Genomic DNA, 25,713 nt, shown 5'->3' with positions numbered 1-25,713 from the left:
ATTAAAAAGTGTTTTCTCTAAGCATGAGTAGGTAAGAAATTGGTATTAGTAGAGTCCATTTTAATGTGATATACATTTTGGTGTTATTTTACTTTTAGGATTATGTGCTAACTAGTTCATGAAATTCAAGATGAACATTATTTCACTGAACTAATTTACTTAGCCTTTGGTTTTTTCAGCATGGAATTATGGGAAGAGAAATAAAATGTTCCTTATTTTACTTGTGTTGTTTCTAGCTCTTTTATTTCAAGGGATAAATTTCTTGTTAATGTTACCCACCATCTAATTAGGAAGATGATTCTTTTTTTGTGTGCCAGTAGTAGGGTTTGAACGCGGGCCTTAGTGCTGTCCCTTAGCATTTTCCCCACGGCTAACATTCTACCCACTAGAGCCACAGCTTCACTTCTGGCTTCTTGTTGTTTCATTGGAGATAAGAATCTCCTGGACTGTCCTTTCTGGTCTGGCTTCAAATTACAATCCTCAGATCTCAGCCTCCTGAGCAGCTAGGAATACATACATGAGCTACTAGTGCCTGGCTATGGTGGTTTCTTTTATCTACTTTAATTCTAATATTGTATAATGAAAATATTAAAGTATACAAAGTATATGAAATGGACACTGTCCAGATTATATGCTCCAGATTCATATTGTGGACTAACTTGAATGACATAAGTATCATTTACGCTCAAGGAATATAGGTGGTACTAATTCCAAGTTCTTTATCCCAGAATTAATTTCAGATTAGATGGCACAACTGGCTAAAAAAAGTAGTGTCAGAAATTTTAATGCACTTTATAAGTGCAGAGTGGTATTTGTCATGTGGAGATTTTGTTGTGACTATTTGTGGTGTTTTTGGGGATTGTTATTTGTATGATAAAGTTTCTATTATAAATTAAGTATTAATGTGACAGCAAAATAAACTACTATTTTGCCTTATAGTATAGCTTTTGTTGTAATGAAATTATAACAAAGCTTGGATGGGTTTGGGGCCCATGCCTGTAATTGTAGCTACTCAGGAGGTAGAGGTTAGGAGGATCATGGTTCAAGGGCAGCCTTAGTTGCTTAGTTTGCAAGACCCTCATCTCGACTAGCAAAAGGCTGGGCATGATGGATGGGTTAGCCTGGGCAAAAATGGGAGACCCTATCCCAAAAAATAACTAAAGCAAAAGGGCTGTGTGTTGCTCAAGTGGTAAAACATCTTCCTAGCAAGCATGAGGCCCTAGGTTTGAATCTAGTGCTGCCCCTCCCCCCCCCCAACAAAAAAAGATTGCAAGTTTAATAAATAACAGACTCATCGGTCAAGATTTAGAAATCTTCTGTGTTTGTAAGGATTTTATTTTTGTGCCTCAGTGCCTGGACTTTTTTACTCAAGGCTAGCACTTTACCACTTGAATCACAGTTCCACATTCAACTTTTCTGGTGGTTAATTGAAGAAGTGAGTTTCATGGACTTTCCTGCCCAGGCTTGAACTGTGATCTTCAGATCTCAACCTCTTGAGTAGCTAGGATTACAAGTGTAAGCCATCTGCTCTTTTGATGGGTTTTTGTTGTTGTTGTTGTTTGTTTCTTCTTTCTAATAGTAATTTCAGTAATTTTCAGCATTAGGTTTTGAACTTAGGACCTACAGCTTGCTACTAATATTGTAATTGTTAATTTTTACATTATGACAACATACAAGTATTCTAGTTTATTATATAGCCAAGGCCAAATTTCTTCTGGAAACATGAATTTTTAGCTCTTTAAATTCCTAAAGGATTGTCATCACTCTCTGTTGATGGGATGCTCACTGTTTATCATTTCAATCCTTCAACAGCTGAAATTATTGCAAAGTGCTTCATATCTATTCTTACTTTCTAATTGCCTTGGGGTTTGTTTTGTTTGTTTTTTTGGCCTTTTATATATATTTTTTTCACAGTGGAGGACCAAACTCAGGGCCTTGCACTTATTATGCAAGCGCTCTTTCACTGAGCTAAATCCCTAACCTCTACTCTGTACTTTCTCATCAATTCTTCTTCTTTTCTTTTTTAATTCTTTTACTTGAAAACAGATAATGTGTTCCCTTTCACGTACAAGTGCAATTTCTTAGTCATTATCTAGGCTAAATTTTTTTTGTATCATTTTTGTATATGACATGCTATAGATCACTGTTGTAGCCTTTTCTATTTATGAAGATAATAACCAGAAATGAAGATAGCTTTGTCTTGTGTCTTTTGACTTCTGTTTATATTCACTTCCTTTGATCTAGCTTTTCTTCTATTGTATTATATTATGTTATACTTTTTTTTTAAAAGCCTTGCTTAGTTCTTTTTGTCTTTTCTTTTTTTGTTTGTTTGTTTGTAGTGGGACTTGCACGCCCAGTGCTTTTTATCTCTATCTTTTCCTTAATTCTTATAACCATGTTTGTTTGTTTGTCTTTGTTTATTTTGTCAGTCATGGGGCTTGAACTCAGGGCCTGGGCACTCAAGGCTAGTGCTCTACCACTTTGAGCCACAGCACCACTTCTGCTTTTCTGGTAGTTAATTGGAAATGAGTCTGACTGACCTTGTCTGGACTGGCTTTGAACCGTGATCCTCAGATCTCAGCTTCCAGAGTAGCTAGGATTACAGGAATGAGCCAGTAGCGTCCAGCTGTTTTTATATTTTATAGAAGAGAAGTGAATGTAGGTAATACACAGTAAAAAACAACAGTAATAGGAATGGGAATGTGGCCTGGTGATAGAGTGCTTGCCTTATATACTTGAAGCCCTGGGTTCAATTCCTCAGCACCACGTTTATAGGAAAAGCCAGAAGTGGCGCTGTGGCTCAAGTGGTAGAGCGCCTTGAGCAAAAAAAAGACAGGGACAGTGCTCAGGCCCTGAGTCTAAGCCCCAGGGACCGGCAAAAATAAATGAATAAACAACAGTAATAAATGTAATCATAAACAACTTGCCCAGGATAATTTTTTTAAGTGCAATCATTGCTAGCAGTTACTATGTGTCAACCACTGTTCTCAGCCTGTCATCTGTATTATATTATTTATGAGGAAACTAAGGCGCATAGTGCTTAATGACTTGTGCAAGATTACTTAGCTTTAAAGCTAGTTAAGTGTCAGCACTGGAAACTATCAGTTAGCCTGGTTTCAGACACTGCACGTTACTGCATTTCTAGTAGGAAGACAGTTCTTTACTCTCATAAAGTAATACTGTCTTTATAGCAATACATATAGCACATTATTCTTTTTTTTTTTTTGGCCAGTCGTGGGCCTTGGACTCAGGGCCTGAGCACTGTCCCTGGCTTCTTCCCGCTCAAGGCTAGCACTCTGCCACTTGAGCCACAGCGCCGCTTCTGGCCGTTTTCTGTATATGTGGTGCTGGGGAATCGAACCTAGGGCCTCGTGTATCCGAGGCAGGCACTCTTGACACTAGGCTATATCCCCAGCCCGCATTATTCTTGATGAAAGTAAGAATTGTGTCGTCTTATGCTGCCCACTTTTTCATTTGTTCACTGTGTATTACTAGCTCAAAGCTTATTGCTTTTGTTCTTTTATAGAAAGTTCAGAAAGTTTTCTTATAGTATTCTGGACATATATCACTACTGTCTTTAGGTTGGTTTTCTTGTTGTTTTATACAGTATTGGGACTCAAACCCAGAGCTTACACATTGAACTACATTTCTGTTTTTTTTTTTGTTTTTTGTTTTGTTTTTTGTTTGTTTCTAGTCCTGAGGCTTGGGACTCAGGGTCTGTGCACTCTCCCTGGCTTCTTTTTGTTCAAGGCTAGCACTCTACCACTTGAGCCACAGTGCCACTTGCAGCTTTTTCTGTGTATATGGTGCTGAGGAATGGAACCCAGGGACTTCATGCATGCTAGGCAAGCACTCTACCACTAAGCCACATTCCCAGCTCTACATCTCTGGTTTTGAGACAGGGTCTCACTGTGTAGCTCAGACTATTCTCAAACTTAAGTTCCTACTGCTGCAATCTCCCAAGTGTTGGAGTTGTGCGTTTGTGACTGCCATGCGTGGCTCTTTTGACTGGATGATGAACTTATTTCTTCAAGTGTCCTTTTCAAGTCCAGGTTAGTTAGACAGCTCCCTGTGCTGATCCTTGGGATTCTTTCATACCTTATCTTTTTCTTTTTGGATTTTCATAACTGTCTGAGTAGACTTGGAATATTTAGGCGAATTTTCTTGCTTTCACTTTTGAGTAATGGTCCTTTCTTAGGTATATGATATTGCTTTTTGACTATCTCATAAGTTTTTCTTTTAGAAACTTGTTTACCTGTCTTATTTGTTTGCTTACCTATCCTACTTTTTTTGTTCTTGTTTTACTGTTAAGATTTAGCGCATCACATGGCTATTAGTCTTCTTGCTAGTTTAGTCTTTTATATTGCCAGTGAATTTCTTTCTATAATGGAATCCTAATTTTGGCATAAAATAGCCATTGGGGCCTGGCATTGGTGGGTCACACATGTAATCCTGCTATTCAGGAGGGTGAGATCTGAGGATTACAGTTCAAAACCAGTCTCTTATCTCCAACTTACTACTAGAAAACCAAAAGAGGGGCTGTGGCTCAAACTGGTAGAGCACTAGCCTTCAGCACAAAAGCTCAAGGACAGTACCTAAGCCTTGAATTCAAGCCCCATGACCACCCCCACCATCCTCAAAAAATAGCCAGTTTGTATGTATGGGAGGGGTATATAGGTAATGTCAACATAGGTTGTAAGACTTGTGTATTTGTTAGAACCTAAGCCTTGAATTCAAGCCCCATGACCACCCCCACCATCCTCAAAAAATAGCCAGTTTGTATGTATGGGAGGGGTATATAGGTAATGTCAACATAGGTTGTAAGACTTGTGTATTTGTTAGAGCTATCACAACAAAATATATACTTGATATATTAAAAGCAGAAGTCTTTCAAGTTTTCTTAGTATAGTAATCGTCTGTTTAGCCTAAGAAATAGATGTCTGCAGCCTAGAAATCCCAGATCAAGGTGATGTCATATTTGATTTCTCTGAGGCCTCTTGACTTGCTATCTTCTTTGGAGGTAAGAGTCTCATATACTTTCCTGCCTGGGCTTTCTACAAACTATGGTCTCAGATCTCAGCCTCCTGAATAGCAAGGATTACAGGCTTGAGCCACTGGTGCCTGGCGGTTGTTATCTTTTGAGATGTTTTGGCCTCTCTTCCTCAATTCCCTTCTCCTTCCATCATTGTCTTCCTTCTCTTCTTCCTTCTTTCTTTTCCTCCTCCTACTTTCTCTTCGTCTTTTCACTTTCTCTTCGTTTTCTCTTTTTTTTTGGATTATGTAGCCTTGGCTGGCTTTGAACTCTTGATATTCCTGCCTTAGCCTTGGGAGTTTTGGGATTGCAGTCATGAACCACCATGCCTAACTTATTTTTATATTATTTTTAAAATGACAACCTCTAATAGGAGCTCCCTTACCAGAGAGCTTCCTAGGTATGTAGCTTTGCTTTTCCTTTTGTGCCTAACTTAACAGTAGCTCTTATGGTTGAAAGTCCCACTTCTCAACTCAGATAAAACTTTGTTTTCATTTGTTTCTAGTACCTTTATTTTGTGTGTGTGTGTGTGTGTGTGTGTGTGTGTGTGTATTTTTTACTAGTCCTGGAGCCACATTCCCAGCCCTATTTTGTATTCTTGCAGAAGATAACTTTTCCAGTTTCTAAGGCTGTGGAGGGGTTATCCAAGTTGTCTTGGAGGTCCTAGTCATTGTTTGTGTTAGTACTATGGTTACAAAGTTACAGGAGTATTATGGAGTCTGCCTGAACATGTTCTTCATAGGCTTTGCTGAGCCGATTTTCTCATAAACCTTGCTATTTTTAGGGTTTTCAGAATACAGAACTTTCAGAAATATATTCTGTTTATGTTATAGCTATTTGTGGTATGGCAGCCACACCAAGAACCTTCTTCAAGGGGAGGCTAAGCTTATTACACTTTTAAAGTTTACCTGCCTTTGGGGGGTTGGGCCTGGTCCTGGCACTTGAACTCAGGGCCTGAGCACTGTCCCTGAGCCCTTCTGTGCTCAAGGCTAGCACTCTACCACTTGAGCCACAGCGCCACCTCTGGCGGTTTCTGTTTAAATAGTATTGAGGAATTGAACCCAGGGCTGGTTTCATACGTTCTTTGCAAGCCCTCTACCACTAAGCCACAATCTCAGCCCTACTGTTTTTTTCTAAAGGAGTTTATAGACAGCCCTTATATTTTCTGGTAATGGAGTGTCAGTGTTTTGAGATCTTTCTGTTCATCATTTTAAGATACAGATAATAAACAGTAAAAATTTGAATAATTTTGTTGGGGACTAGTGAGGTATTTTGTGCTTTCATACCTTGTTGTTTTGATGGAGTGTCCTAATAGTAGGTAAATGGGCAAGTAAAATTAACATTCTATATTGAACTGTATTTGCAATAATATCTTCCTTTCCATTTTTGCCCGAAAAGGACATTGCAAATTTTATTTTGGAAATAACCTAATAGTAGTCAACTTAAAAAAAATTATTGTAGCTATTATTACTCAAAGAAAAAAGAGGGAAAATTACTTCAGTTGATTAAGAATGTTGATATGTATAAATTTGTACAGATTTGGATATGTAATTCTTATTAAATGATTTAAATACTAAGTCATCAAGGAAATCATTATAGGACAGATATTACAATAATGGAAGAAAATGATTCATGTGATGGATGACTTTTACAAATGAAAAAAGTAGTTGTATTAGTGGAGGAAAACAAATCAAAATAAAGCTAGACATGTGTTGTTTTAGTCAATCATACTACAAGAGTAGTACAAACTGGTCATGTGGACTGATCCAAATAAGGCAGCAAACAGAGATCTTTGCTGGTGTTAATTTGGGCATTTAAATAATTAAAACTGGTAGTAGGGGCATAGCAGTGGCAGGCCCTGTATTCTGATAATATGTACATGCCAGCCCATGCTATGGGGCTTCCTTTCTACATTGAGTACTCAAGGAAATAGTCTCTGTTCTTTAGAACAGTTCTGTTTAGGGAGAAATTATCTAAAAAATGAGAGTACATTATATAATTCAGTATTTCAATAGCATAGGAGATTTAGGGAGAATCTGAATTATGGGGATGCTGTAATTATATTTGTATGCATTAACTACTTTAATACTTGTAAAATACTTCAACATTTTCCTATTTTCTACCCACTCTGATATTAATACATTTTGTTTTTCTACATTATGAAAACCAGAGAAAAATATGTTAAATATCGTATTTTATCACTTAAGAAATGTAACTTGGCTGGGCTCCAGTGGCCCATGGCTGTAATCCTAGCTTCTGAGGAGGCTGAGATCTGTGGATCACGGTTCAAAGCCAGCCTGGGCAGAAAAGTCCCCATGAGACTCTTTAATTAGCCACTTAAAAACCAGAAGTGGCACTGTTGTTCAAATGGTAGAGCGCTAGCCTTGAGTACAGAGAGGCTCAGGGACAGTGCCCGGGCCCTGAGTTCAAGCCCCACACCAGCAAAAAGAAAGAAAGAAAAGAAAAAAGAAAGAAAAGAAATGTAACTTGTATGTCAGAATGATTGTACTCAGTTCATGTTTTTTCTTATTATATTTTAAGGAAGAAAGAGAACACCCTTCGAAACGGAGTAGAATTGAACATGATATAGATAACAATTTGATCACATCAACACCAAGAGCAGGAGAAAAGCCTAATAAACAGTTATCTCGAGTAAGACGGAAAAGTCAAGTAAATGGAGGTTTGTTCATATTTAGATATTGTGTTTTTTAAGTGTAAGCAGAGATTTCTCACCACTCAGGTTATAGAGTGCTTGTTAGAGGCCCTGAGTGTAACCCTCAGTTGGTGGGGGGAGGGGGGAACGACAGAAGGTTTACTTTGAGCATTTTTTACTTCCTTTTGTCATATATTTTGTGTTAACTATTAGTAGCATAATGCAAAATATACATTGGTCTTCTGTTTGGTTTTTTTTTAAGTGTATTTTGCTGGGTGCTAGTGGCTCATGCCTATAATCAATTTTAGCTACTTAGGAGGCTAAAACCTGGAGGATTATGTTTTGAAACAAATATGAGCAGAAAAGTATGAGATTATCAACTCCAAATAACCAGCAAAATACTTTCATTAGAGTTTTGGTTCACATGCTAGAGCAGTAGTAAGCAGGCAAGCCAACCGATACTATGAGGCCCTCAGTTAAGCTTTGGCACCAGCACCAAAAGAAAAAAATTTAATATATTAAAATAAATATACTAACAAGACAGACGATTTAGCATAAAAGTGTATATAGATTGGGGATGGAGGTGTATATCAGTGGTTGAGCATTTGTGTAGCCTGTGCAAGCTCTAGATTGCACATAATATTATGATTTCTAGCATCAAAAGTAGAACTGATGCTAGAGACTGGTGGCTCCTATAAATCCTAGCTATTCAGGAGGATGAGATCTGAGGATCACAGTCCAAAGCCAGAGTCCGTGAGACTCTTATCTCCAACAAACTACTCAGAAATGTCTGGAAGTGGTACTGTGGCTCAAGTGGTTAGGTGATAGCCTTGAACAAAAGAAGCTCAGGGATGTAGCACCCTGGCCCTGAGATCAAGCCCCAGGACTTGCACACACACAAAATTGATATGGAACAACACTTTTCATCTCAAAATAGTCTCATTTCCTAAAGCAGCTATAATGGTGCCAATTTCATTGAAATATGTACAAAGGTTTATTTCTGGATCATGTTTTTTTTTTTTTTTTTGGCCAGTCCTGGGCCTTGGACTCAGGGCCTGAGCACTGTCCCTGGCTTCTTCCCGCTCAAGGCTAGCACTCTGCCACTTGAACCACAGCGCCGCTTCTGGCCGTTTTCTGTATATGTGGTGCTGGGGAATCGAACCTAGGGCCTCGTGTATCCAAGGCAGGCACTCTTACCACTAGGCTATATCCCCAGCCCCTGGATCATGTTATTTAAGTTAGATCAGTAGTTCTCAAGTACAAGTGCTGTGTTGCCATTGGTTGTTAGTTTATGTCTAGACCTCTTTAGTTGTCACAGCCTGTGGAGAGGTTGGAATAAATATCAAGCCAAGAATGTAACAGGGATGTTACTGTACATCTACAGTGCACAGCACAGTGCAGCTCCTTACAACTAAGAATTATTAGGCATAAATATCGTAAGTACTAGATGTTGATAATTCCTGTTAATAACCTATTCTATATCTATAAATCTCATCAAAGTCAAAATGGAGGGGAAAAACATTAAAGACAATCAGAGAAAGCTTTAAAGAACAAAACTTTTGGAGAAATTGGGAGTTCTTACAATTCTTTCCTAGCTCCCCAGTGCAGTGTATGTTTCCTAAAGTGACCAGAATCTAGACCAAGGAACATAAAAGAGAGAAATAATCATTTCAAGAAATGTGGTCGAAGTGAAGTAAAAGTTGAGGATCAAAGGGAGGATAAATAAAAATTTGTTTGATTTTATTTTATATTTCCCAAATACTTATGATTTTTTTTTCTATTTAAAAAACAAGTTGTTATTCTTCCTAACACTCTGAAATAGGACAATGCCTGTGAACGATTTTTTTATTGTCTGTTTGGGGTGGTTCTGGGGATAGAACTCGGTACCTTGTACATACTGAGCTTGTACAAATGACATATATCTTGTTGTACATAGCCTGTCCTAGACTGTACCACTAGACCCAAAATGCTGCCTTTATTTTTTGGTGGAGTTGGGGATCTAACCTTGGGATTTCTACGTGCTTAGCAAGTGCTGTTCCACTAAGTAGTCTTCAGCGCATCTGAGTAAATTTTGATATGACTACGTACAGTTTTCTGCTTCATAGTAGAGTTTATTTTTTTCATTTAGCTGTCATTTATTAGTGATAAGTATGTGGGAAGGTTTTATGAAGTAGGCAGCTTCTAAAAATGCAAACAAAACCCAATTATGTTTGTGGTCTTGGTCACTTCTTTTGCTTGCTTTCAAAGAATAATCTTTATATTCTGTTGCACCATGTTGATCTGAAGTCGCTGGCTATATAATTCTAGATGTAAAATCTACTTTGAAAATCTCAGTAAATATTAACACTTTAAAGCATTATAAAACATGTTAAGACCAAATTTATAAGTGGCTTACCTCAGAATTTTTTAGTAAACATTCCTGAATATTAACATTAGTCAGTTTAATGAAGTAAGTTGTTTTTAAAGTAAACTATAGCTTGTATCTGAAAGTCATTGTTTTCAAGATAATGACCTTTTTCTTTTGTTTCTTAGAAGCTGGTAGTTATGAAATGACAAATCAACATGTAAAACAAAATGGGAAACTGGAAGATAATCCTTCCCCTGGAAGTCCTCCAAGGACTACATTGTTGGGGACCATATTTTCTCCTGTATTCAACTTTTTTTCACCAGCAAATAAAAATGGTAAGTATATAAAACTTTTTCATCTATAATTAGTAATTTTAAAAAGTTATCCTTTTTATTTTACTGGTACATTCCATCTACCTCTTGTATTTGTTTGCAACCTTTATAAAATATGTAGTTCATTCAAAGTACTTGAAATATTATAAATTACATTTAATCTTTTTATTGTGAACTCAGATTCCATTATCTGAAAACTAATGGATAGACTTCGGGCTAGAGGGACCGTTTTACTCTGTTGGATGAAGCATTTTCAATATTAAGGATCATTAAAATGGAATTAATTGAAAATTATTGATTTAAGATATATGGTTTTCTTTTTTTTTTTTTTTGGCCAGTCCTGGGGCTTGGACTAAGGGCCTGAACACTGTCCCTGGCTTCTTTTTGCTCAAGGCTAGCACTCTGCCACTTGAGCCACAGCGCCACTTCTGGCCATTTTCTGTATATGTGGTGCTGGGGAATCGAACCCAGGGCCTCATGTATATGAGGCAGGCACTCTTGCCACTAGGCCACATTCCCAGCCCCTAAGATATATGGGTTTTTTTGGGTGGGGCTTAAACTTGGGCCTCATGCTCTTGATTGGCTTACTAGTATATGGATGGCACTCTTAACCCTTGAGCTATGCCTCCAAACTGGCTTTTTTCTGATTTATTTCAGAAAGAATGTCTTGGACTTTTCTGCCTGGGATGGATTTTAATGGCTTCAAACCTTAACCCTCTAACCCAACCTCCTGAGTAGCTAGGATTATAGGCCTGAGGCACAGATATCCAGCTCCATCTGATGTTTATATGCAAGTTGTTTTTTTTTGTTTGTTTGTTTTTACTATTAATTGGCTATTTTTCCTCCAAATAGTTAATTCATTTATTTATTTTTATTTATTTATTTATTTTGTCAGTCATAGGACTTGAACGCTGGGCCTGAGCACTGTCCCTGTTCTGCTCAAAGCTAGCACTCTGCCACTTGAGCCACAGCGCCACTTCTGGCTTTTTCTATATATGTGGTGCTGAGGAATCGAACCTAGGGCTTCATGTATATGAGGCAAGCACTCTTGCCACTAGGCCATATTCCCAGCCCGTTAATTCAATTTAGATTAGAGTTAGATTAGATTAGACTAGACTTAGACTATTTATACAGTTAAAGACTACCCTGCTGGGCACCAGTGGTTCACTCCATAATCTCAGCTACTCAGGAAGTTAAGGTCTGGGAATTGCAGTTTGAAGCCAGCCTGGCTGGGAAAATCCATCATACTCTTTATCTACAGTTAAGCAGCAAAAAGCAGGAAGTGGAGCTGTGGCTCATATGGTAGACTGTGATCCTCCTGTTTATGTCTCCCATTTAGCTGGGATGACAGATATATGCCACTGTGCCCAGCATATGAGCTTGCTCTTGGAGCTGGCCTAGAACTGTGATTTTTTTTTTTTTTTAATCTTCACCTCTTGACTAGCTAGGATGCTAGATGTGAACAACTGTACCTGCTTCTGTATCCTCCCCCCCCCCGCCCCCCGCAGTCATGGGGCTTGAATTCTGAGACTGGGCCTATCCCTGAGCTCTTCAGCTCAAGGCTAGCACTCTACCACTTGAGCCACAGCACCATTTGCAGTTTTCTGGTGGTTAATTGGAGATGAATCTCAAGTACTTTCCTGCCTGGCTGGCTTTGAACTGCCATTCTCAGATATTAGCCTACTGAATAGCTAGGATTACAGATGTGACCCACTGGTGCCCTGCTTGCTTCTGTATCCTTTAATAAAAAGGCTATCATGGTTAAGGGAATATTTAGTTTATTCTAGATAACAACTTGTGCTTGAAAATTTACATTTTCCAAAATGCCTAGAATGCTTAGTGTTTGAATTGAGAGAATCATGAGCTGAGGTCTATGAACATATATGTGCCTATTACATAATGCATACTAGTAAATTATATTTGGTTTATGACTAGAAGTTCTAAATTGATGTTATTTAACTCTAAGTAAAGTTTTCTAGCCAGACACAGTGGCTCACATCTGTAACTTCAGTTATTAAGCAGAGATTTAGAGGCTTATGGTTCAAGGCCAGCCCAGAAAAAAAGTTAGATACTCCATCTCAGCCAATAGGTGACTGTGAGTGGTATAGACCTGTCATCCCAGTTTATGTGGGAAGAGTATATTGGGAGATTGTGGTCCAGGGCAGTCTAAACATAAACATGAGGCTCTATTCAATAATTAAAAATTAAAAAGTGTTTGGAGCATGGTTCAAGAGTGCTTAGCAAGTAAGAGACCCTGTATTCAACCTCCTGTACAACCAAAAATAAGTAGATATACTGTATAAGTTGATTCTGAACTGCTCAAGAACTTAAGAAAACTTTATAAATTGGGGCTGGGGATATGGCCTAGTGGCAAGAGTGCCTGCCTCATATACAGTGAGGCCCTGGGTTCGATTCCCCAGCACCACATATACAGAAAATGGCCAGAAGTGGCACTGTGGCTCAAGTGACAGAGTGCTAGCCTTGAGCAAAAAGAAGCCAGGGACAGTGCTCAGGCCCAGAGTCCAAGCCCCAGGACTGGCCAAAAAAAAAAAAAAAGAAAACTTTATAAATACTTTTCTTTACTCATTGAAATGCCCAAAAAAGACTCACTAAACAGTTGTATTCTCAGCTTTGTTCTTTTATGAATAATCAGTCTAGTAAATAAGTTGATAATATACTGAATTTGATTTCAGGAACATCAGGATCAGATTCCCCAGGACAAGCCGTGGAAGCTGAAGAGATAGTAAAACAACTTGACATGGAACAGGTAGATGAGATCACTACCAGTACTACTACATCAACTAATGGAGCAGCTTATTCCAACCAAGCAGTTCAAGTGAGGCCATCAATGAATAATGGTTTAGAAGAAGCAGATGAAACAGTTAACCGTGATATCCCACCCCTTACAGGTGAAGAAAATTTCTACTTTTAATACATCTTCATGAATATTTATAAAACACATATTTTTCTCTCCTAAAAAGGCAGACTTAATGCAAAATTCTTCTTTCTTTGAGGTTAAGAAAAAATCAAATTGGAAATAAAACTTTGTCCAAAAGCTAGTATGCAGACTAGTCTTAGACTTCGAGATCTGAGATCTCTACCTAGATACAAGCAGTCTCATAACTTTAGATTTGTTTCATAAACGACATTCCTACTACCTGAAGGACTGCTGTAGTAGATCTCTCCCTGTTACCTGAGTTTTACAGCCTAACTTTGGAACATTACAAAGCCCTGGCATAATTGTTCATTCCCAAGTCATTTGCCACTGAAATATAGAAGAAAATGAGAGCAGGAATGTATTGCCTCTAAGAGCTGTGGTGAAAATTCATAAAAGATGTAGCATGAAACTTTAAAATTATTAATTTTCAAATTTTTATTTTTTTATTTTTTTATTTTTATTTTTATTTTTTTGGCTCAAGTCTAGCAGTCTGCCACTTGAGCCACAGCGCCACTTCGGGCCATTTTCTATGTAAGTGGTGCTGTGGACTCGAACCCAGGGCTTCATGTATATGAGGCAAGCACTCTTGCCACTAGGCCATATTCCCAGCATGTGTACACTATTCTTAAAAGTGAAATAAAACTGCGAAGAAGTAGAGCTATGGCTCAAAGTGGTAGAGTGTTAGCCTTGATCACAGAGGACATTGCCCAGGCTGAGTTCAAGCCCTATGACCTACCAAAAAAACACAAACAAAACAAAAAAAAACCCCAACAAATCTGAGGATGGCTATCTCTGATATAAACCTGAGGCCCAAACTTGCTATCTAATGCTTGCTTTTTCTCATTGGCTGGCAGTCTACCACCTGAACCATACCTCCAACCACAGATACTTTATCTTAGATTTGTTTTCTACTTCTGTGATGTCAGGTATTTGGGAGACCCAGGAAATGTGTATTGATTAAATATGTATGCTTTACTGTAAAGAAGTAGACTACTTCTTTTGACTATAATGTTGACTATAATGGAGAAACCAAAAACAACACTGAAACTAAACATTTAAAAGACAAAATTATGAAACTTGTATATTACAGTTCATTAATAACAGTGTAAAGACAAAAGCAGTAGCATACTGGGTATCCATGTACTTTATTTTTTGTTTTGTTTTGTTTTGTTTTGCCAGTCCTGGGCCTTGGACTCAGGGCCTGATCACTGTCCCTGGCTTCTCTTTGCTCAAGGCTAGCACTCTGCCACTTGAGTCACAGCACCACTTCTGGCCATTTTCTGTATATGTGGTGCTGGGGAATCGAACCCAGGGCTTCAAGTATACGAGGCAAGCGCTCTTGCCACTAGGCCATATCCCCAGCCCCTCCATGTATTTTAAATTCATCCAATAAAAGATTTCTATCTATCATGTTATGCTTCATATTCACTAATGTTTATGAATATTTATTTTTTATGAGAACTGTTGATTAAAGATGAATAAGATATGCTCTTTGATTCTGGACAGTTCATGATCTAGTTAAAGTATCAGGTATAGGAAAAACTTAAAATATGATAGTGTTGTTACAAATAAATTTTGAAAATTACTTTGTAACACAATTTACTCTGTGACGCAGTTACCTTGTGGTGCAGTTACTCTGGGATGATATGAGAAGATTAATAGATATAACATTTATTGATTTTAAAAGAAAAAATAACAAAAAAACTACTTTTTCTAGTTCTTTGAGGAGCCATAGATAACAAGGTAGAGAGCTAGTTCTCCCATTAACTTGGCCTTCTGACTTTGGACAACTTATGATTTTGGGACAGTTTGAAACACATTTTTTTGTTTTTGTTTTTGTTTTTTTGTCAATCCTGGGGCTTGAACTCAGGGCCTGAGCACTGTCCCTGGCTTCTTTTTGCTCAAGGCTAGCACTCTACCACTTGAGCCACAACGCCACTTCCAGCCTTTTCTATATATGTGGTGTTGAGAAATCGAACCCAGGGCTTCATGTATATGAGGCTAGCACTTTACCACTAGGCCATATTCCCAGCCCCTTGAAACAATTTTTAAAGCTTTAAAATGGTAACAAGCTTGGCCTAGTGGTGCATGCCTGAGGCGGAGACTGAGGATCACTTAAATTCAGGCAACACTTAAATCAGGATCACTCAAATCAGGCAACACAGCAGACCCCATTTCACAAGTCAGTAATTTAGTTGGACACTGATGGCTCACCCCTTGTAATTCAAGAGGCTGAGACCTGGTGGGTCACCATTTGAAGCCAGCCTAGACAGAAAAGTCTGTAAGACTCAAAACTCCAGTTAACCAGCCAAATGGTGGACCAAGTAATAGAGTATCAGCCCAGAACAAGCCATCTGTGTAACAGCTTGAGACCCCGAGTTCAAGCCCCAATACTGCCATTAAAAAATGAATAAAACAAGACAAAAATAATAAACAGCTCAAAATAATTAAATAGCTGGGCTTGGTGGCACAAATGACATCTCAGCACTCAGGAGGCAGGTGTATTGAGAGTTCTAAGCCAGCCTGGGCTACAGTGAGACAGGTGAAAATAATAATACAAAATTTTGAATAGAAAATATATGAAACATGAAAAATATTTGCTATCAACTTTTTTAGATGCCACAGGAATAGGTTGATAAACTTTCTTTTTTTTTTGGCCAGTCCTGGGGCTTGGACTCAGGACCTGAGCACTGTCCCTGGTTTCTTTTTGCTCAAGGCTAGCACTCTACCACTTGAGCCACAGCGCCTCTTCTGGCCATTTTCTGTATATGTGGTGCTGGGGAATTGAACCCGGGGCCTCATGTATATGAGGCAGGCACTCTTGCCACTAGGCCATATCTCCAGCCCTGTTGGTAAACTTTCTCTCAGTGCCTAACTTCTTTTACTTAACATGATGATCTCCAGTTCCATCTGTGTTGTTACAAATGCCCGAATTAGTGAACTTCTTAAACAGTATCATAGATCTTAGATTTTAGAAACTGTTTGCATCTATTGTTAGTAATTCGTTTTATTGACTGCTTAAATACAAGGTACTTTGTAATATTGTTACTGTTACCAGAGTAACGTGAAATTTTACGGTTATCAAATCTAATTTACTCAGTTTGCAGTTGAATTTTGCAGACTTGAGAGGTAGCTCAGTAGGAGGAACGCCTGCCTGGCAATCTTGAGTCCCTGCCTGCAACTCAGTACTATCAAAACAACAAATGACAGAAATTTGATTTTGTTCAGTTTTATCCCTCCTCCCCTAACATTATTTTCTAAACACAAATTGGTAGGGATTAACTTAGTTGATAGGGATCTTTATTCTAGTAACCATGTTGTAGCTTGCCTATTTGTCTTTGATAGTAAATGTTTACAGTTAGAGCTATAGGTTACTAAATTTGCTTTAAAAACATTCTGAATTGATTGCATCTTTAAGCTAAAATATACAGGGTCTTGGGGAAGATCTTATATAGAAGCAATAAAATTGAGTAATCCATGGGAAACGTTCAGTGAGTAAAAAGTAACGTTTTCTTTTTTACTTCATTAACTAGCACCAGTAACTCCAGAGAGTGGTTATTCATCAGCCCATGCAGAGGCCACGTACGAAGAAGACTGGGAAGTATTTGACCCGTGAGTTGACTTTCTGGTTTTTAATTTTTTTTTCATGGAAAGGAGATTTATTTCATAGCATAGACATAGTACCAGCCAGTAGACATTAGTGTTAGGTATGAATAGAAGAAGGTCATCTTTCTTGAATCATTTTTTAACTTCTCAATGGTCCAAAAAAGATGTGTATTCATTAGAACCTTTGAATTTTTATCCTCCCCCCAGCACCTACAGCCCTCCCCCCTGCCCACTGGGTTAACAGTATACAAATGGGGTACTCTCCCACAATGCTGGGCAGTGAGCTGCAGTTCCCCATCAGCTGTGTGATCATAAGGGTAAACAACCAGTACTCTGAACTGTCTAATTTATTCCCTGGTTATTCTTTCTAAGTATTGACATTGACAGATTAGATATTTTAAATGCATTTTTGTCTTAGGATTACATTAATTTGAGATGGATAAGTCACAGATAATCCCATAATACAAAAGAGGAACATTGCTTTTATGAGGAATCTCTGACCTTGAGGTGTGAATACTTTCAATACTGAGTTATGGAGATACTCTGTATTTTCATTTCTATTTTATAAACTTTCTTTGCCAGGTTAAATGTGCTTTATTTAACTGGCAATTTAGATGGACTGAATTTAGTAATATGTTTGAGCTTAACAAAAGGAGACAAGTTGAAATTTTCTTAAAATTTAACTTAACAGGTATTATTTCATCAAACATGTCCCACCACTGACAGAAGAACAACTCAATAGGAAACCTGCTCTTCCGTTGAAAACAAGAAGCACACCAGAATTCTCCCTAGTTTTAGACTTGGTAAGTACACTACTTTGAGAGGTAGAGAGAAGAAAGAAGTTAAATTGTTTTTTAAACTAACAGTCCACAATGCCAAAAGAAAACGAATGATGAGTAGCCATCATGCTGTGATAGCTCCGGGTGTTTGAAGTGTTTTTATCATCTTAAGCTAGGGTCCCTAGTTTGATTGGCTCCGTTACCTTCTGAGAATTAGATTTAAATGAGTTTTCCTGTCCATATTCTTTTCATTTTTTTTTGGCAGTACTGGGGCCTCATGCTTTTTAGTTAGGCACTCTACCATTTGAGCCATGTCATATCCCCCTTTTTGCTTTCTTTTGTTTGTTTGCTTCTTTCTTTCCTTTTTTAGGGGGTGGTCCTGGTATTTGAATTTTGGGCCTCACACTTGCCAGACAGGCACTTTCACTTAAGCCATGCCTCCAGCTCTGCTTTAGTTATTTTTTAGACAGTGTCATGCTTTTTGTGGGGGCCAATCTTGGGTTGTGATCTTCCCACCTGTGCCTACCACATAGCTAGGCCTTCAGGCATGTGCCACCGTACCCATTCTTCACTATGTTCTTGAGACTCTTGTGATTGTTAATGAATGGGGCCAAAGTTAGAGCTTTGCGCTAAATTCCAGTGCTTGCCTACCAAGCTGAAGCTATATGTCCAGCTTATGATTTTTTATTTCCTTCCCCCCAAAATTCTAATTTAATTTGAATCACTCCTAAACTTTAATCTTTTTTATTAGTAGAGTCAAAAGCAAAGTATTTTATTGCTATTTAAAGTCTTTTAATATGCTCTCTTGATATGAGCTTTACAGTCTAACATACATGTGATTGTCCATAGTTGTATTCCCAGCTTCTGGAAAAGTTAAGGTAGGAGGATGGCTTGAGTCCAGGAGTTCAAGGCCAACTTGGACAACAAGCAAGGCCCCTGCCTGAAAAAATTTCCGTATTTCAGTATGAAATTTATATACCTTTGAGTCACAGGAGAGCCTTGAAAACTGAAAGTCTCAAATCTTTTGCTTTCCACGTTTATCATCTACTTACAGTTTCATATTAGCAAAAACAGTGTCTGCATCCTATGTTTAGAGATGTCATTTAGTTCTCAGAAAATTTATCTTAAGGAAAAGTCTTGGTTTTCTTTTTTTTTTTTTAACTTGTTTTGGGAAACTTAGGTTTGAACTCAGTGCCTTGTGCTCAGGAGTCATCTACCACTCAGTGCTGTCAATCTTTTTTTTTTTTTTTTTTGGTCTGAAACAGAGATTCAAACTCTTGATCTGATGCTTTCACTCTACCACCTGAGGCATGCCTCCAACCAACCCCTCAACCTTTTTAAGGGGAAAGTTTGATTGTTTCTTCATAGGACTCATTCTTTTTCTTCCCACCCTGGGCCAGACTGAACTGCAGTTCTACCGATGACTGGCATAGCTCAAACAAAATGTTAGCCCCCCTCCTATAAGCAGGGTGTCGTAGACCTTATCTTTCAGCTTAGGAAGAAGCATAAACTGTAGGATTGTGGTGCAGGCTAGGCTGGGCAAAATGCAAGACACTATTTGAAAAACAAGTAGAGCAAAAAGGGCATAGGGGCATGTCTCAGCTGGTAGAGTTGAACGCTCTCAGCTAAGCCATGCCTTCAGGCTCTAACTTGCAAAAGCACAAGGTCCTGATTTTAGCCCCCAGTACTGCTACCCCCCCGCCCCAAAAGGAATAATTTAAAAGAGAAAGAAAAATTTCAAAACTGATGATTAATTCAGACTTGATATGTAAGTAAGTAGAGGATAAAATGAAAGAGATTTTGCCACATTTTGGTATTAAGAGTTGGAGTGGTCATGATAATAACCTATGACCAAATTATTTTGAGTCTAGTGTGTAAAGAAGTAGAGAAGGAATGATAATTCCCTGAGTTTAAGTAATTTTATGGAAATAGGTAAAAATAGGCTGAAGAAGGAGTGGTAGGATTAGGTATGATTCAATTCTTGGAAATAATACATTTTCTTGAAATGTGTAGCCTGGTGAGCCACTAATAGAAAATAAAGCAAGGCATGGTCATGCACGACTATGTATCACAGTACTTGGGAAGTTGAGGTAACAGGATTATGAGTTTATGGCCAGTCTGAGCCACCACAGAAGGGAAGAAAGTAAGAAGGGGAAAGATGATGTATGTTGGTTTGGCAGCTGCAAAACTAAGAGCAGTGCAGCCTGTATCAGATAGAACAATAGCTTAGTAAAGATTGCTGAACTGCAACCCTTACTGAGTGTATGAATCATTCGAAGTGCAGCTAAAGAATTTTATTTGGATTTCCAAATACTTCCCAGGTAATTCTGGTGGTGGTTATTGGTTTAGGAACTACGCTTGAGAACCATGGACTTCAGAAAACCCTATATTAAATCACTATGCCACATATAGAACTTGTTTTTTGTGATCATGACCACCTAAAATTAGGATTTCAAGGTGCTCATATGTTTGTAGTCCCAGCATTTGAATGGCAAAGGGCAGGGGGATTGTGAGTTAGAGATTACTAGGGCCACAGAGCAAGACCATTTCCTAAGACATTCCCTCCCCCCCCCCAATGTATATGGGTTTCTGTGTCAATGAGAGACTTGAAGTTTGACTGATTGTTTTGACTTAATTTTTTTAATTTTTTTTTTAATTTTAAGGATGAAACACTAGTGCACTGTAGTCTAAATGAGCTAGAAGACGCAGCACTTACCTTTCCAGTCCTTTTTCAAGATGTTATTTATCAGGTAATTAAGTTTTTAAAATTTGATATTTGGCCTATTAGTCATTGAACACATTGGTGTTCAGTGTGTTTTTCTGTAGTCTTTCTAATGGATTTCATCAGTATTTTAATGGTCTGTTAACACAAAATAGAATTGTTCTAGTTAGTTACATAAAAGAACATTCATTTATTACCAAAAACCCCTGGATTTTTTTTTTTTACCCAGTAATATCAGCTACTTTCATAATCTTTGCCAGCAGGTGGAGGCAGAACACTGACATAGATTCCCCAAGAGGAACTTGCCAAGTGAACATCTGGTGTTTTTTTCATAAAGCCAATTTATTAAAAAAACAATAACAAAAAACCTCATTCCTTGTTGGTCATTTTTATTTCCTATAGGAGTTATCTATAGTTACAGTTTATTGGATGTACTTTATGTTAACCATTGCTTTATGTGAAATATTTAGGTATAAACATTCTTGTATATGGTGATGAACAGTGAATAGTGTAAAATGCAAACTGTTAAGATTTCACTGTGGATTGTGTTTGGCTACATCTCTTGCTTTATATTTAAGAGTTCCTTATCAGATTGACTTAGTTAAATGAGTATGTTTTGAAAACTTGATAGTGCCTTTTTGTGTTGGCAGTTTTTGTATTTAATTAGTATTACCTTCATATATGCCAGTTGCTAGAAAGTTAGGGAAGAGTCTAAAAGTTCGTTGTTTGTCAAGAGGAAGCCATCCTGGGCATTAATAAATAAAGCCTACAGAGCATTATGTGAATAATGAAAAGTTCCTTGATTGTTTATCTGATCTGGATAGACAGAATGTGGTTTTTGTTTTCTTGGCAGATTTTAGTTGCTTTCTCATGGGAATCATACAGTGTCAGAGATAAATAGAAATTTGTGCTTCAGGGCTATTTTGTTAAACACTTTATATAGTAAATGAATTACAGGAGGATTTATGTTCATAGTTATTGTCAGTTCGAATTTAATGTAGATAGATATTTAAATACCTGAACATTACATTCATCTGTTTTATTTAGTAAACTTGATTTTAGTCCTGATACATAAGCAGATGATGATTATATTTTTCTACTTCTTTTTAACTGATTATTATCTGCTGTAAGGCAAATGGTGTATTTTCTGCCAGAGGTTGCTCTTGTTTAGTGCATTTCAAGGACAGGAGTCTAATGGAAACTGAATTGTATAGTAATAAGTAACTTCATTGTTTTGCTACTGGTTTTGTTTTTGTTTTAAATGATGCTTTTTTGGGAAGATTGCATTAGAGAATAGTGGCTTTTAGTTCTTTGAATTTGGAAAGGAAAGCTATTAGGAAAATGTAGGTAAATAATGATTTTGACATTACTTCTTAGGTTTCCAGACTCGATATTATTTCTTAAAGATGACTTTTGGGTTGTTTGTGTAGTTTTTAGCCAAGAAATAGGGAAACTGGAAAGTAGATTTGGTTTTTTCTTTCAGTATGACCATAAATAGAATTTTTTCTTATTGCTCCCACCATTTCTGCCTTTAATTCTCTTCTTTTTAAAAATTCTTTCATGTGGATCTGATGGTTGTCTTTTGAAAACAGGCTTATATCAGTACATATGGTATTATTTAAGGTTATGTATGTACTGCATTTACTTTTGTGGAATTCTAGAAACTTTTTCCTTATGAATTTTTGAGTTATACTTTCTGAATCTTAAATTTAAGAGATCTAGCCACAGCAGCAATGAGCGAGAAGTTTGACTCTTAGAAGGTATGGAGATGGTTGCATTTTAATATTATGACTTATTTACTACATCAAGTACAGACTTAGTTCACCTTTACTAAATTTTTGAGGGTGTCCATGGTTAATATTGGGTACACTCCCTTGGATTTCTGGTTTTGGCATAGTCATTCTATCTGCTTTTTAAAAAGTGAAGAACTCTCTGGGTTAGGGTTCCCCCAGTTTTTTCAGACCAGCAAGCTCCCTTTAAACAGGGAATGATGTCTTTTAAACTTTCAGTGGTGTTGTCTCCATCTGCTGGCAAAGAAGAAAATATACACAAGGGTCTGAGATGATCTAAGAGATTTTGGAGAAACCACATTATTAGGTAAGATGTAACTTACATATTTAACCACTGTTCTATAATGTGGCCCACTTAAAGGTAGAAACCTGTAAAGTACTGTATATACTCTTATTAAAATACTTTTTTGAGGTGAAATTTACATGACACAGCTATGACATTTAATTGTATACTTCTTTTGTTATTTCTTTTTCTTTTCTTTCTTTTTTTTTTTTTTTTTGGCCAGTCCTGGGCTTGGACTCAGGGCCTGAGCACTGTCCCTGGCTTCTTTTTGCTCAAGGCTAGCACTCTGCCACTTGAGCCACAGCGCCACCTCTGGCCATTTTCTATATACGTGGTGCTAGGAATTGAACCGGGAGCTTCATGTGTAGGAGGCAAGCACTCTTGCCAAAAGGCCATATTCCCAGCCCCAATTGTATACTTCAATATGTCATTTCCATAGACTCCCTCCTCCCTCTGTTAAGATAGAATCAATTTCTTTGTCTGACCAAGGCCAGATAAAAGTGTCCTCTTAGGACTTAATTTCATTTTCTTTCTATTTAATTCAAAACAGTTTAAGGTATAAGTTATATTAAATATCTTAACAATTGTGTGCATGAAGAGCTTATAAACTTTCTACAAAAAGCCAGTTGTAAATATTTTAAGGATTTTGTTTGTTTTAGTTTGGTTTTTGTGGTATCAGAATTTTAAGCTCAGGAACTCACACTTGCTAAGCAGACATTTTACCACTTAAACCACAGCCCAGCCCAAAATTTTAGAGCTTATATTTCTATCGCAGTCATTTTTTTCGGCCATTGCAACATGAAAATAGCTATAAATTAAAAAGCATTGTATCTTGCTTAAACTTTACTTACAAAAGAAGTGATGGGGTGGATTTGATCAACAGATGACAGTTTACTGACATGTGATCTAATAATTATAAGAGTATATACTGTAAATTTGCATATTCAAATTATAAATGCAAACAAATAATGTTCAAAATTCTTTGTACTTGTTGAAAATTTAAATTAGATTAACAGTTTGCTTGTGGGCTTTCTTAGCTTTTTTTTTTTTTTCAGATTAAAGCTTGAGGAAAGTTTTGAGGTAGCCACTACTCACATTTAATGATTTTATAACTTCATAATATATAGTCTTCTGGACTGAGAAGTAGGAATAAGCTTGATTAATTCAAGTCTTAGAATTTTCAAGCAGGGAGATTGAGTCTGTTAGTATGCACTTAAATTCCATTTCTTAGGGGATTAAAAATTCCTTCTCAAATTGAAAGTTGATGTGTTAGTACTCACAATATAGAGATTATGGAGCATAAGACCAAGATTATAGTTTATGTGTATGGAGAAAAAGTCACAATCAAAAGGAGAACTGGTTTTTTGTAGGGAGAATATGGCATTCACAAAGGCAAAGTATACTGTCTTGTTTCAATAGGTGTATCTTTTTTAACTGACATTTTTCCTGAAAATTATGATGAGTTATTAGGAAAGCATTTATTCATAAAACTGTACAAATATATTTGATAGAAAAAACAAGTGCATGATCACTTCCAATGCACGTGTTTGATCTTTATATATTTAGTTTATATTGACACATTGTCAGGAAATCCATCTCGTGGTGTTACTCAGTTAAGAGGTCTCCACTGTATTTAGTTTCTGTTCCTGCAGATCCACCAATTCAAGACTCTAGGTCATCTCACTCCCTCTTCCATCCAGAAGATGACTTCTATCCACAAGCAGGACTGAATCAAAAGACATTTTTCAATTAGCTCTTGAGCTGAAACACTTCCTCAATGACCTTCCTCTGTCTCCATCAAGAACTGGAGCTCAGTTTTTTGAAGATGTAATAGAGCTACTAAGCCCAAATGTGGCTGGTTGAAGACAAAAAGAAGATACCTCATATGTTTCACCACAGTGCAACCAAACGTAACTGTGTTGTCCAACTCCTCATTCTGTAAAGTATGGCAGGGGCATCTGATTTTTGAATCTGTTCACCAATAAGACTAGCCAGTCAGTGGCTTTCTGAAGATCAGTAAAATCAACAAACATTGGGTCAGCTGTCCAGAAATCAGATTGTGGTAAGCACTCAAGGAGAGATAGGGTCCTGTAGGGAGCTACTTGTAAAAGATGCTTTGTTTTATTGGTAGAGGTAGCTTTTGTGGGAAAGGTTGGGGGGAAGAGATGGGTGGAGAACTTTGTTAGCAAAGCTGAGATTCTTCCTATTATTATAGTTTGTTTTCTTAGGAATCTTAAGCTTAGGATACATTTTATACTACAGAACAATAGAACTATCACTTCATTACAACATTTTTCTAGAAAAATCAACTTTATTTTTACTCCATAAAGAAAAAAGATAATTAAATGAATTTTGTAGTGCATACTTAGTAGTACCTAAGAAGCATTTTGTTGTTGAGTTTCATTTGAATCACACTCTAGTCCGGTTGTACATTTTTCATAATGCATAATGCATAATGTATAAGAGTCCTATGTAGCTGGGCACTGGTGGCTCACGCCTGTAACCCTAGTTACAACAGGAGGCTGAGATCTAAGGATCAAGGTTCAAAGCCAGCCCAGGCAGGAAAGTTCGTGAGACTCTTTACAACTAACCACCAGGAGACTGGAAATGGCTCTGTGGCTCCAAGTGGTAGAGCACTACCCTTAAGCTGAAAAGCTCAGGGACAGTGCCCAGGCCCAGAGTTCAAGCCCCACGATGGACCAAAAAAATTTTTTCCCCTCATCTTTATTAGCACAAAGTATAGTTAATTGGCGATACTTTTTCATCCTAATTATTGTTAGTTAAAACTATAAATGAAATTTACATATTTCTACTTCTCAAAAATGAGAAAGTATATTTAATGAATAATTCTTTGCCTTAAAATGTTTTCTTTCAAAGTTAGGAACACTTAAACATTCAACACCGAGGGGTGGTAGAGCACACCTAAAATTCCAACACAGGTTAAGGTCAACCTATCAGAATCTACATCTCATCTCTTCCCTTCTCTTTTTTCTGTTTATCTTTGTGTTGGTACTGGGGTTTGAACTGAGACTTAAGCTAGGCAGGCACTCTGTGACTTGACTTTTATTCTCAGTCTGAAAGTTCTTGTTTAACACCTGCAAATGTTTTATAAATTCAAAAGACGTGACAGTTGATTGCAATATGTATTAAATTATAGGCTTTATTGCCCCTTGCTGTTTGAGTTATCTTTATCATTTACTTATTTATATATTTACTTGCTAATGGTAGGGC

At 37.4% G+C, this 25,713-nt stretch overlaps 1 protein-coding gene across 2 annotated transcripts in view; it reads left to right on the top strand.

Annotated features, from left to right (window-relative positions):
• Ctdspl2 (CTD small phosphatase like 2) overlaps positions 1–25,713 on the top strand; it is a 57,959-nt gene that overhangs the window by 13,467 nt on the left and 18,779 nt on the right. The window contains exons 3-8 of one of the 2 annotated variants that reach the window (XM_048332291.1): positions 7,574–7,712; positions 10,221–10,367; positions 13,058–13,273; positions 16,836–16,914; positions 17,600–17,711; positions 20,351–20,437. In XM_048332291.1, coding sequence (XP_048188248.1) covers positions 7,574–7,712; positions 10,221–10,367; positions 13,058–13,273; positions 16,836–16,914; positions 17,600–17,711; positions 20,351–20,437 — 780 coding nt within the window. Of the gene's footprint in view, positions 1–7,573; positions 7,713–10,217; positions 10,368–13,057; positions 13,274–16,835; positions 16,915–17,599; positions 17,712–20,350; positions 20,438–25,713 lie in introns of both variants that reach the window. The other variant, XM_048332290.1, reaches the window with a different exon arrangement.

Source organism: Perognathus longimembris, chromosome 23 (genome assembly GCF_023159225.1).
Source record: "Perognathus longimembris pacificus isolate PPM17 chromosome 23, ASM2315922v1, whole genome shotgun sequence".
Classification (NCBI taxonomy): Eukaryota; Metazoa; Chordata; class Mammalia; order Rodentia; family Heteromyidae; genus Perognathus; species Perognathus longimembris.
Note: the sequence above shows the minus strand (reverse complement) of the source record. Positions and strands in the feature narration are given on the sequence as shown.